Raw genomic sequence first — 12,791 nt, forward strand, 5'->3', positions numbered from 1 at the left:
AATGCAACAGTTGGTATGTTTCTGACCTAGCCTTGCTGAAAAGCAAATGTAGAGTTGCAGAACGGAAATGGCTGGCCTCTCGCACACCCTCCGACAAACTGGCCTGCCGCCTGCTCAAAATCTGCAAGGAACTTGCCAATCCTACTGCAGTCTCTACTTCTTCTTCTTTTCCTTCCAAGGCCCTCTGCACAGCCTTGGCCTCCCAATTCACAACCAAAACTCTGGACATCCTGTCCACACTCTCCTGCTCACTCCCGCCGCCACTTGTTCTCTGGCCTCCCTTGGACCCTCAAGAACCCCCCCTTCTCACCCATTGCACCAGATGAGGTCATCAAGACTGTTCGCTCTATGAAAGTCACATCCAAACAAGTGCTTCCCTGTTCCTCTAGAACTATCAAGGACAATATTGCTGCCGTCGCTCCCTCTTTGGCTGAGTTCTGCAATCACTCTTGCCACTGTCTCCTTCCCACAACCTCTCAAGCACTCTCTTGTGCACCCCCTCTTAAAAAGCAGTCTGCCGACCCTTTCTGACAAGCTAACTACTGCCCTATTTCCACCACCGCCTTCTTGGCAAACTATTGGAAATGTTGACCATCTCCCAACTTAACCACCATGCTTAATCTGTTGGCTGCTCCATGACCACCAGTCTGGCTTCCGAGCAGCCAGAAGCACAGTCACTGCTCTCCTGAACAGCTGTAATGACTTGCTCTCTAATCTCAACTTCTGCTCTCCTTCTGTTCTCATCCTCCTGGATTGGTCCTCTGCCTTCGACACTGTCAATCATGTCAACCTCTTGAACCGCCTCTGTGATACCTTGCGGATCAGAGACCGGGAATTGGCCTGGTTAAACTATTTCCTTTCGAATAGGCCCTCCCAGGTGCAAGTGGGTCCTTTTCTCTCCTCTACCTCACTCTCCACCTCCAGCATTCCACAGGGCCCTACCATCTCACTGTGGATTTTCAACATTTACCTTGCTCCTCTTCGCCACTTGATCACCATCTTCTCCCCTCATTTCCAGTGTTATGCTGATGACACACAGCTTTCCTTTAAGCTGCACTCCTCTACCTCATCTTCTCCTCTCATTCCCGATTGACTGCTATTCAGGCATAGTGCGCTGCTAATGATCTCGGTCTTAGAGCCAGTAAGACCAATATTATTCTTGTTGGAACTCCTGCTCCTTCCTTCCCTCCTAATCTCTGGCTACCCTCTTTGGGTGCCCTCCCCTCACCCTCTTGTGAGGCAAAAAACCTGGGAGTCATCTTCGACTCCTCTCTCTCCTCACATCACATCATGGACCTTGCCAAGAAGGCCCACTTTCAGCTCTACCTCCTTAGAGGCATTCTCTCTTTCCTCACCTTGCACCAGAAACTGTCTCCAGTGCTTTGGTTCTCTCAAGGCTGGACTATTGCAACAACCTATACCTCAATCTACCTCTTTCCTCCCTGGGTCCTATCCAACTAATCCAGAATAGGAATGTGAGACTTATCCTTGGCCACAAGCCCAGGGACCACAGCACTCCAACCCTAAAATCTCTCCACTGACTCTCGGGGGCTTTCTGGGACCACGCTATATCCAACTTTCCCTCCCTAAATACCTCCCAGCTAGAGTCATTCGGTCCTACAGTGGTAACTCTCAGCAAGTCAAACGATTCTCCAAGAAGAGTGGGGGTAGATTGCTTTAATCGGCAGGAGCCTCCCTCTGACATGGCCTCCCTGGCCCTCAGACTTGAGCCGGATCTCCATAAGTTCCGGGAACTCCTCAAGATTTTCCTCTTCTCCTCCTTCCCCTTCCTCCTCCCCTGCTAATGTCCCCCCGCTGCAATGACTGGCTGCCTGGTCCCTTCTGATCATATAGGGGCTAGGCCATCCTCCCACCAGTCTTCTGCAGTACCCCACTACCAGAACATGCCTTTGGGCACCTCTCCCTGACTAGCCTACTGAGTCTGGCCCACCCCTGTTGCTCGCACTTTTACCCATACCCCTTCCTCCCTACGCACTTGCCCTTCATGGGCTCCCCTAGTACTTACCGTACCTCAACCTGGGAGCCTCCTCTCCCCCCATGCACTTTATTATTGTACTTGCACGATCCAAATGTCAGGAGGACTAGTAGGACCTTTTCTCGTTTTATCCTCCTCTGTTCCTCCTCTCCTTTTTGTCTTGTGGCGCCTGGAAACACTTTCTGCTGTATAGGCACCATACAAACGCCCAATAAATAAAAAATAAAAATAAAAAAAATAAACCCACCAACAAGACCACCATAAGAGAAAACCAAGACCAAATCAAAGCACGGTTAAAAAAAATACACTAATATAATAAACGCAAGATCAATGCCCAGACATGGTACAGAGATCTACTGCAATGGTGGAATAGACATCATATTCGTCACAGAAATCTGGTTAGATGACAACTACAAAGTCACGCTACACAGCTGTCTACCCAACCACTTAAAATGCACACAGGTAAACAAAAAAGTACAAAGAGGAGAATTTGCAACAGCTTACAAAGAGCACCTGAAAATAATAACAGATGACCCTCTGAAGATCAGAAACTGTGAATCCCCGTCCTTCACCTGACAGCGAACTCAAAAACAAACCTCACATTCATCTATAGACAACCGACCTATGACGCAACCTTCGTAGACATCTTCACAGAAGCCATCACAAACCTGGCCATCAAACACTATCACCTGATCATCCTCAGACTTCAACATATGGTTTGAAGAAGAGAATGCAAACTCACAAAAATCACTAATCAAGCAACACAAAAGAATGAAACTACTATGCCAGATGGTCAAAGAAGTGACACACACAGCAGGACACACTCTTGACGTAATATTTGCCAACAAAAAACAAGTCTCAACTGCGCCACCAATACAAACACAATGCAGTGACAATGCATCATACCATTCGTGATCCAACTACCAGCCAAAACACCTTAACAGCCCCAAATGTTCCCTGCAATATGGAAAGGAAACTAATACCATCAAAAGTTCTAAACTTACAAGAACAACTGGAATCCCAGAAACCACCAACCGCAAACCTGGATGGAAACGACCTAAACGAAAAAGCAGACCAAATCTAGAAATGGATCGCCGATACAATAGACAGCATCGCCCCGGAAAAGCCCTTCATCCCATCACAAAAGAAAGCAGCGGCAAGATGCATTACACCCCACCTCAATACAATGAAAAGAAAAAGTAAACTTGAACTAGAGTGGAGGAAAAGCTATGAACTGGCAAAAAGAAGTCAAACACAAATGCGAGCGTATGAAAAGGAAATTCTCAAAGCCAAAAAGAAATACTACGACAACTGAATCACAAAATCCACCAACACCCAGAAAGCACTATTCAACAATGAGATGAGAAACCCACCTGGATACACCACCACACCGGTCCCTTCACAAAAACTTTGTAACGACCTTGCAGACCACTTTAAAAATCAAATCAGTGACATATCGGATCATACAAAGCACACCAATCAACCAGACTCTGCACCATGCCCCCCACCTACCTCACAGAAGAAGCTACAAAGCTTCAGCAAAATATAATGAGATAGATTAGTCAAGCCATTGAAATTAGCAACAAAGCAGGCTCCCCAATGAACCTCTGCCCACCAGACATCAATCTATCCTTACACAGGGCACTGTTAGGACAGTTTTTCGGAAGTCCAACTAAGGGCTTAATAAAACCATTCAACTGAGACAGTACAAGACTCCACTCTTAGTATAAGGCTGCACCACCTGAGTTCATGGTAGCGTAGACAGAACAGCCAGGCTGATTTTAGGAGGGAGAGAGGGCTGTAGAATCAATATAAAGAAATAGAGGTACACATATATTAATGTTAAAGGTATTTGTATCACGCACCGTCACCACTGCTGTGGTCCCCAGGTGCTCTGGCGGATCGGAAAAGGAGAGTGTGAAGAGGAGGGGAATGGGGAGGAGGTTAGTAGGGTATAGTGGGAATAGGAAAGTGAGAGTTGTGTTGTCCTGTTGGCTGCTTCAGTTCGGTTTACACCATTCGCTGAGCTTAAGTGCGTGTTGGTTCGGTGCCAAATTCCCAAGTGCTGTTGTGCTGGGCTATGTGGTGTTAGTCTGTTGTTGCAATGTGGTGTAGTGCGTGCGGATTGCTGTGCAGAGAGGTGGTAGTGTGAGTTTTTGTATGGTGAGTATGCGGAAAGTTGAGGGCATAAGGTACTGTTAATTTTCTATTTTTTTAATATTAATAATAGTTTGTCGATTTCTTACCACTTTGTCTTTGCGTTTCTGCGCCCAACCTCTATGGTTATCCTGTGTGTTTGTATGGTCCAAAGAAACACTGAAACACTATGTATTGTAAAAAATAAAGGGTTCATTTAAATACAAGTAGGCCCAGATAAATCTTGGGAGAAATACGTACTATCACATTATATATAAACACATTATAAAAGAACAACACCGTGCTTTACAGTACACAGACCAAAACATAGAAGCTCATTTGGAACACCTAACAGTAGTTCTAGAGAAGTCAAAATCAATAGACATTTGGATTACAAGGGTAGTAGACCTTCACAGTTGTACCGCGATGCTCAGCAAGAAATCACATAGTATATTCACTGGACAATATACTTTTCAGAATAGTCGAACACTTATTCCAGGAACAGTATAAACCCATAACTCTGATTCAGGATAACACACAGTTGTACTAGGGGTGTTGAACCTTAGGGTGTACTATACCATTACACATATTTTAACTCATTGAAACACAGTTTAGGATTAGTAAGAACATATTACACTATTTTTGGATGGCTCAAGGTAGACCAAGGTTAGCTACACCCAAGAACACTTTTCAAGAATGTCACGCAGCTATTCTAGGCAGGTAACACGAATGTCACGCAGCTATTCTAGGCAGGTAACACTTAATGTCGTAATATACTATTACAGTTGCTTTTCAGATGCAACACAGGTTGAGGTAAGCAACACATCTTTAACTTGCTTTAAGATGGCACACAGCTACCAGAAGGTAAAACCTATATACTTTTTAAAGGAGCCATCAGCAACTTCAGAGGTAAGTGTAACCTAAGGCAGACTTATTCTGGACAGGCTAACAGCAGGTCAGGGGAAGCAAGACCCAATTGGGGACACTCATCTATTGTAACAGGAATAGCAGAGTGGAACCAACACCATTTACTTTCGGGGAAGAGGTGTGTTTGGGAGAATTCTCATTTCTGTGCTAATTACTTCAACCTTAGAGACCCCCAGCTCTTTAGCTGGACTTTAGCCCTTTTAATTTTTATCCTGGACTGAACAAGACCTTTTTCTCACTCTCTCATGTATTTTTGATGAGATTTACACTCTGCGTTTCTTTGTTTTTGGAGTCCGACAAACGCCATGGGAATGCATGCAGAGTGCGGGGAACGGATGAACGAGCGGAGCGGGATGGATGAGCTGAGCAGAAGAATGTGTGGAGTCGAAGACTACATAGAACAGACTAGTGGGTAGGGCCGGCAAATATATAGAACAGACAAGTGTATATGAGCGAATGAGTGCTTATGAAAAAAGGGGTAGGGTACGTAGAGGGGTTGGGTACGTAGAGGGGTTGAGTGCGTAGAGGGGTTGAGTGCGTAGAAGGGTTGAGTGTGTAAAACAAGTGAATGCATAGTACGTGTGAGGGCCTGGAGCGAACGAGGGCCTGGAGCGAACGAGGGCCTGGAGCGAACGAGGGCCTGGAGTGGAAACGAGGGCCTGGAGCGAACGAGGGCCTGGAGCGAACGAGGGCCTGGAGCGAACGAGGGCCTGGAGCGAACGAGGGCCTGGAGCGAACGAGGGCCTGGAGCGAACGAGGGCCTGGAGCGAACGAGGGCCTGGAGCGAACGAGGGCCTGGAGCGAACGAGGGCCTGGAGCGAACGAGGGCCTGGAGCGAACGAGGGCCTGGAGCGAACGAGGGCCTGGAGCGAACGAGGGCCTGGAGCGAACGAGGGCCTGGAGCGAACGAGGGCCTGGAGCGAACGAGGGCCTGGAGCGAACGAGGGCCTGGAGCGAACGAGGGCCTGGAGCGAACGAGGGCCTGGAGCGAACGAGGGCCTGGAGCGAACGAGGGCCTGGAGCGAACGAGGGCCTGGAGCGAACGAGGGCCTGGAGCGAACGAGGGCCTGGAGCGAACGAGGGCCTGGAGCGAACGAGGGCCTGGAGCGAACGAGGGCCTGGAGCGAACGAGGGCCTGGTGTGAATGGACGTGTTGCGTAGAATGGACGAGTACGTAGAACGAACGAGCACAGATTTCATCCAGTACTGACGAGTGCATAGAATGGATGAGTACGTAGAGCTACTGAATGCGTAGACCATGGGGCAAACAGGAGTGCATGCGTGGGGCAGACAAGAGCACATGCGTGGGGCAGACAAGAGTGCATGCCTGGGGCAGACTGGAGCGTGCGGGGCAGGCTGGAATGCATGAGTGCGTGGAGCGGACCGGAGTGTGTCGCGAAGTCTGGGGTGCACGGAGAGGATAGGAATGCCCGGAACGGACTGGAGCGCATATAATTGCGTGACGTATATAGTATGGCTTGGAATGCAGAGAACGTTTGAAAGAGCATATAACCCATCATATCATACCACCATGCTTACTCTCTACTTTACATCACCACTCAACTAGAACACAGAGATACTATGACACCATTCGGTATAACTGTTCTCATACCAACATCCGCCGCTCACTCCACATCAAACACTGCTGGTTACACACCCCCCAGCCAGCCGTTCTCCTCAGGCCCAACGCAGCCACACTCGGTCTGGATAAATCCTGCAAGAACAAACACATACTCCTGATCTCTCTACCACCACACCTACCGCTAAGAAGCAGCTATTGCACGAATACCCACCAGCTGCACACACACCCAGTGCTCACACGCACCTTTTGACTCTCCCTACTCTCTCTACTGATCTGAACTTCGGTTTCAAAGGGCGTTCAACCTACCAGCGCCTTCAGACCATACCAATGGTATATAATGCGCTATATAAATGCAAAATAACATAACATCTACCTTTTGTATTGTGACACACAGCACATTCAGTGCAGTGTCAGAGAAGGCCTTTGGATTTCTCATAAGGTTTAAATACCTTCTCTTGGGTGGGCTACTGTTCCCAGCAGTAGTGAAGTGAAATTAACTTTACTTACCTGTTTTTCCTATGTAGGTGTCATGCGACTTATTCCTACCTGGCGTCTGTGGCCCCGATTCCGATTACGCATTTCCTAATTCCTGTCACGTCTTTCGCGTCACGTCCACTTAACGGTCTAGTCTGTTTCCGTTTAAGCGAACGTGGCGTTATTTAAGCCACCCCCTATCTTCCTTCTGTGCGTTGCAACCCTTTCCGGTCATTTGTGCTTTCTTTTGCTGCCGCGGTTTGCTATACGCTGTATTCTGGCTCCGCTGAGCTTTCCTCTCTCTACTCCTCCTCGTCCTTTCGGGTTCCATTTCCCGGGACCTTTCTCTCTCTATTTTTCTTCTTATTCTTTGGTTTAACAACCATCTTGTTTTCTTGCCGTTTTTCCGGTAGTAGGAGCTATTGCATTTCCTACACTTCCAGTTTCCTGTTTATTCCTTCCTTGCTTTCTATTTCTGAGATTTGCTGATTTCCGCTGAGTTCAACTGCTACAACCTCCATCAGAATACCCACCTGCCGTTGTGATTTCCTGGGGTTTTTGCCTACACCTGGCTTTTTTCCCCTTTCCGGTCTCTCCCGGGACGGGGGTCACGGTCAGGGCGTTTCTATTGTTCTCACTGTGGCTTCTTCTCGTGGGAGATATCCGCAACAAAGGAAAAAAGAAAAGGACTACAGAGCGCATCGAACTCTCAGATCTATTGAAGAGGACTCTGATTCAACAGGTGAGGAGGTGGAGGAGGGCAGCGGGGATATTGACATCGAGATTGCGGACAGTAGGTTCTGCACACCGCATTTTGTGTGGAAGTGCTGGGGGGTTACTTAGTAGCCTCTTTTCCTACTTACTCATGTAACATTTTTTATTTTACCCTCACTGCTTTTAATGGCTGGTTGCAGTGGGTTAATTTTCCTACCATTGTGCACATTTACCGCAGGCTGAATCCTCAGCTTCAGTATAGAACCCATGGATGCCCATTTTCTCAAACCAGGTTGAACCTTTTTGTTGTTTTGCCTTTGGCGGGCTTCAGTACTTAAACCCGCCTCTGGCTCCAGTGCGTCTGGCAGGGCAGGAAGCGAGGGAGATGCCCGAAACTCCCTGTCCTTAGTTTCCTTGGTTACCTGAATGCACTCAGTGCCGATTGGCTGGTTGCCCTTGTAGGACAGCTAGCCTGCTGTGTGAATGACAGCTAGGCTGGGTATGAATGGGAGAAACCTGCATAAAAGGCGAGGCTTCTTGGACCGTTAGGGAGAATTCTCAGAAATGTGCCAATTCCCTCTACCTTAGAGACCCCCAGCAACTTTGCTGGATTTTGAGGACTTAATTTTTTTAAAACCTGGAGTGAGCGAGACCCTTTTCCCCACTCTCTCATGGATTTCTGGACAATGTTTCTTTTGGTTATGTAGTCCGACAAACTCCATAGGCATCATCTTTTGCATTGTGTCACAAAGCACCTTTAGTGCAGTGACACAGGGAAGTCTCTTAGATTTCCCCAAGGTTTAAATACCTTCTCTCGGATAAACTACTGTTTCCCAGAGCAGTAAAGTGAAATTGACTTTTGATTGATTGATTTTTTATTTCTATCGCGCTCATACACAAGTGTGTCAGAGCGCGACCAGGCAGGGAAAGGCAACAGGGGAGAACAAAAACAACGATCTTACTAGGCACAGTGACATTGAGAACGTGCAAGTGCAGCGTAGAGGGAGAAGGGGGAGAAGGGCATTGAAGGGGGAACAAAAGGAGAGTGCGGAGCGAGAAGGAAAAAAACAAAAATAATAATAAAATAATAAATAAAATGGCAACAATGGGAGTAAAGCCAGCAAGTGGCAAGTGCTGGGTTTATGGCAGCAGGCCGTGTAGGTCTGAAAGTGCAGGAAGAAAAGGGGAGGGCTGTATGGGTACAGATACAGACCCCAGACCCTCTGTCTCTGACTTTACTTACATTTGGAACTTTCTAGACCCAGCACACACTATCTCACAACAGGGTGTGGGAGGGGTTACCCAGTATCCCCTTTTGTCCAACTTCTCAAGTAACATTTTTATGTTACCCTTTCCACACTGAATGGCTGGTGGTAGTGGTTTTGTTTTTACTACCATTGTGTGCATTTACCGCGGGCTTTGTTCGCAGCTGCAGTAAAGCACCCAAGGGTGCAATTTGTCAAAATAGCCCTGGTCGTCTTTTTTCACCATTTCTTTGTGGAAAGGTCCTTCTTGAGATTTACTGTGCACGCCAAACCAGATGTGGTTCCTTTGTTCATTTTGCCTTCGGCGGGATTCACGAGTGAGGCCTGCCTCTGGCTCCAGGGTGTCTGTGGTAGGCAGGAAGTGAGGGAGGAGCCCGAAACTCCCTGTGCTTAGTCTCCTGGGAGACCCAAATGCGCTCTGTGAGGATTGGCTGGCTGACTGTCCGGTAAGGGCTCCCACCCTGCTGGGTGACTGACAGCTAGGCTCGAATGAAAGGGAGAGAACTGTATAAAAGGCAAGTCTTTCTGCTTGGAAGGCAGAGTCGACCACTGGACGAAGGAACCGAAGAAGAATTTGAAGAGGACACCTGCTACAACTCCTGGCCCGTTGGTTTACCCGGCTGCAGTGCCGAAACACCAAGTTCGCATCGACAGAGAAGCCCCTGCAAAGACGACTTTTCCCCTTGAGTTGGTGGAACCAATCAACTCCAAAGTAAGTCACCTGGACATCCATCTCAGAGCTGGTTGAATTTCCACAGAGTTGCTGCTGGAAACGGTAGAGCCAGGGAGAGGAACACAAGTTTGTGTGCTTTGCTTTTAAGTTGGCCAAGAGCTCCAAAAAGATCCTCCGGACTACCAGAAAGCAGGACTGACCGAGCCTGAGTCCCCTCAATAGAGTGCGGGACTCCAGAAGCAAGGAAAGTCCATCTTGACAGCCAAGAACCGCAGTGTTGCTATTTTCGGTAGACACGAGGAGCTGAAACACTGAACAGCCACAGAAAGTGAAGTTTGCTGGTTGCAAGTTTTGACCGTCTCAGTGCAGGAGTCCCCGACGTCCTCCCTCTTGTCCCCACGACTGAGGCCCAGGAACAGTGAGACCTGCAGAGCTGCACAGGAACAGGAGTCATCTGCTGCATCTTTCCTTCATTTTAAAGGTACTGTACAAAGTCTGAGAGAACTTACCTCTTGCTGTAGAGTTGCTTGCTTCTACTACTACTACTACTACTACTACTCACAAGTCTAACAGCTTGTGGCCCTACAAGACTTCTGAAACATTGTGCAAAGACTTTTCTACTTACCTTCCAAGAAGTGGTTCAGCCCATATAAACTCTTGCCTATTTTAACCGAATTACTCTTATTGGGGGATCTGAAAGTATTTGCCTGCTTAAGAACTATTTGAAGTGTCTTGTTTGCTCTAATAATCTTTTCCCTTTTTACTTGCTCTTAACCAATTCTGAATGCCAACAGTGATATATTAATGTCAAAAGCACCCTAGCAATTGAAGTCACCTGGGGTTGTAGGTCTCTGCTGTATGCCATCCCAAATGGGTATTTACCGATTCTGAACTTAAGAGTGTATAATTTTGAAGTGTATTTGTGTGGTGTTTTGCAGTGCTCCCTTCTGAAGAAGGCTTATATAAATTGACTGGTAAATAAATTAACAATTGTTTATCAGGAAACCCTGTGTGTGTTTGCTTGAATACTTATCACTGAACCTCTGTGTAACTCCCCTACAGCTCACATTGACCCTTCTTGCGATAAGTCTGGCTACTCGTCCACACTACCAAATTGTGTAGTACAGACTTATACCAAAGGTTGGGTTACTACTGCCAGGAGGTCAGGGTTGTTGTAGTGCACCCTATGGGTATTGCATACAATCTTGCCTAACATAGACTGAAGACCGAGTCGACCACTAGACGAAACATCCGACAAAGGAACCTTGCTGTACCCTTGTGGACCGTTGAACTGCCCAGTGAAGCCCTGCTGCAGTGCTGAAGCTCCAATTGCGAATCGTCTAGAGAAGCCCCGGAACGGATGACTTCTTCCCTTGGGTTAGTGGGACCAACTAACCCCAAGACGAACTTTGCTGGAGGACCTTGCCCAACTGGCTGTACTTCTTTGCCGCTGCTGGAACTGAGTGCCAGGGGTCGAGAAATCTGTAGTCTAGTTCGTCTTTAAGCCGGACAGAGCTCCAGGAAGATTCCAGAGGACCCTCCCGAACCAGGATGGCCCAAGCCTGAGCCACCTCATCAGAGTGCTGGACTCCAGAAGCAAAGGAAGCCCATCAAGTGTCCAAGATACACAGTGGTGCCATTTGCCGGTAGCTGAAACAGCGAAGTGCTGCTGATCTGTAAAGAGCCCGTAGCTGCCGACGACCTTCGAACTGCAGTGCAGGAGTCCTTCAGACATCCTCCCTCCTGTCCCCACGACTGAGGCCCAGGAACCCAGGATCTGCACGACTGCAACCAGAACAGAAGCCAGCCCGATTGTCTTCTTCAAACCTAAGCTACTGTGATGACTAAGGGGTACTTACCTCTTGTTGTCTGTAGCTTGCATGTTCTCACTGGTGATTTGCAGTAGCTGCTTTTTGCAGAGCTGATCTCAGCTCTGACTTTCACAAGCCTAACAGCTTGTGGTGCAACAGTGATTCTTTTTCTACAAACTCTCTAAACATTGTGCCATCTAAAGAAGTGCCTCAGCTCCATATACATTGTTCAAATGGACTTTGGCTGCCCTGGCTCCCTACATACTCTTCTGACCCATTGACTTTGATTCTAACTATCCCTCATTGGTGGTTCATAAGTTTAACTTGTATTGCTGGGAAAGATGTAATCTGGACTTCATTGGGAGATTGAAATGTATTTGCATGCTCTGAGAACCTGTTAACCTTTTTCCTTCCCTAACCTTTTCATTTTCATTTTTCCACAACCTCAGAATTGTACAAAGTACCAAAAGTGATATATGAATGCCAATACTGTCCTAGCAATTTAAGTCACCACAGAGTGTAGGAAGTGTGTATGAATCATCTATAAAGAGTATCTACTTGCTTATCTTAAATCTGAGGAAGTGTTATGAAGTGTATTTGTATTGTTGCACATTGCCCTTTTTGAAGAAACCTAAGACCTAAACCAATAGGTGGGTTAGCTATTGTTAGGCAAGATTGTATGCAATACCATGTGGGAGACTGCACCAGCCTTGTCCTCTTGGTAATATTTAACCCAACCTTTGGTATATGTATGTACTACACAAGTTGGTAGAGTAACTGAGCAGACGGGCTTATCTCAAGATTGGTCAATGTGAGCTGTAGGGTTGTTAAGACTTTCACAGCGACAAGTATCCAAATAACACCTATAATCAAGGTTTCTTGATTAAACAATTATTTATCAGTCAGTTTGAATAAGCCTTATTTAGAAGGGAGAAAATATGTATCACTTAAAATATACTTCAAAAATACACACTCAGTTTCAATAAATCAGTAGATACCCATTTGGGATGGCACACAGACACTTCCTACACCCTGGGGTGACTTAAATAACTAGGACACTGTGGACATATATATATTTGGTACATTTAGAGCAATACGGAGTTTGGTGTTAAAAGAAAAAGGTTAGAGGGAATAAACAATGGTTAACAAGTTTCTCAAACTCCTAAGTACTTTTGAACCCCCCAATGCAATGTAGATTGACCCTTTCCCAGCT

At 46.9% G+C, this 12,791-nt stretch overlaps 1 protein-coding gene across 2 annotated transcripts in view; it reads right to left on the reverse strand.

Annotated features, from left to right (window-relative positions):
• Positions 1 to 12,791, reverse strand: part of RBM42 (RNA binding motif protein 42) — a 369,809-nt gene that overhangs the window by 134,994 nt on the left and 222,024 nt on the right. The window contains exon 8 of one of the 2 annotated variants that reach the window (XM_069604857.1): positions 4,243 to 4,320. The exons of the other annotated variant lie outside the window; for it this stretch is intronic. Coding sequence (XP_069460958.1) covers positions 4,243 to 4,320 — 78 coding nt within the window. The remainder of the gene's footprint in view (positions 1 to 4,242; positions 4,321 to 12,791) is intronic. 2 annotated transcript variants of the gene reach the window in all.

Source organism: Ambystoma mexicanum, chromosome 1p, assembly GCF_040938575.1.
Source record: "Ambystoma mexicanum isolate Mex_15411 chromosome 1p, UKY_AmexF1_1, whole genome shotgun sequence".
Classification (NCBI taxonomy): Eukaryota; Metazoa; Chordata; class Amphibia; order Caudata; family Ambystomatidae; genus Ambystoma; species Ambystoma mexicanum.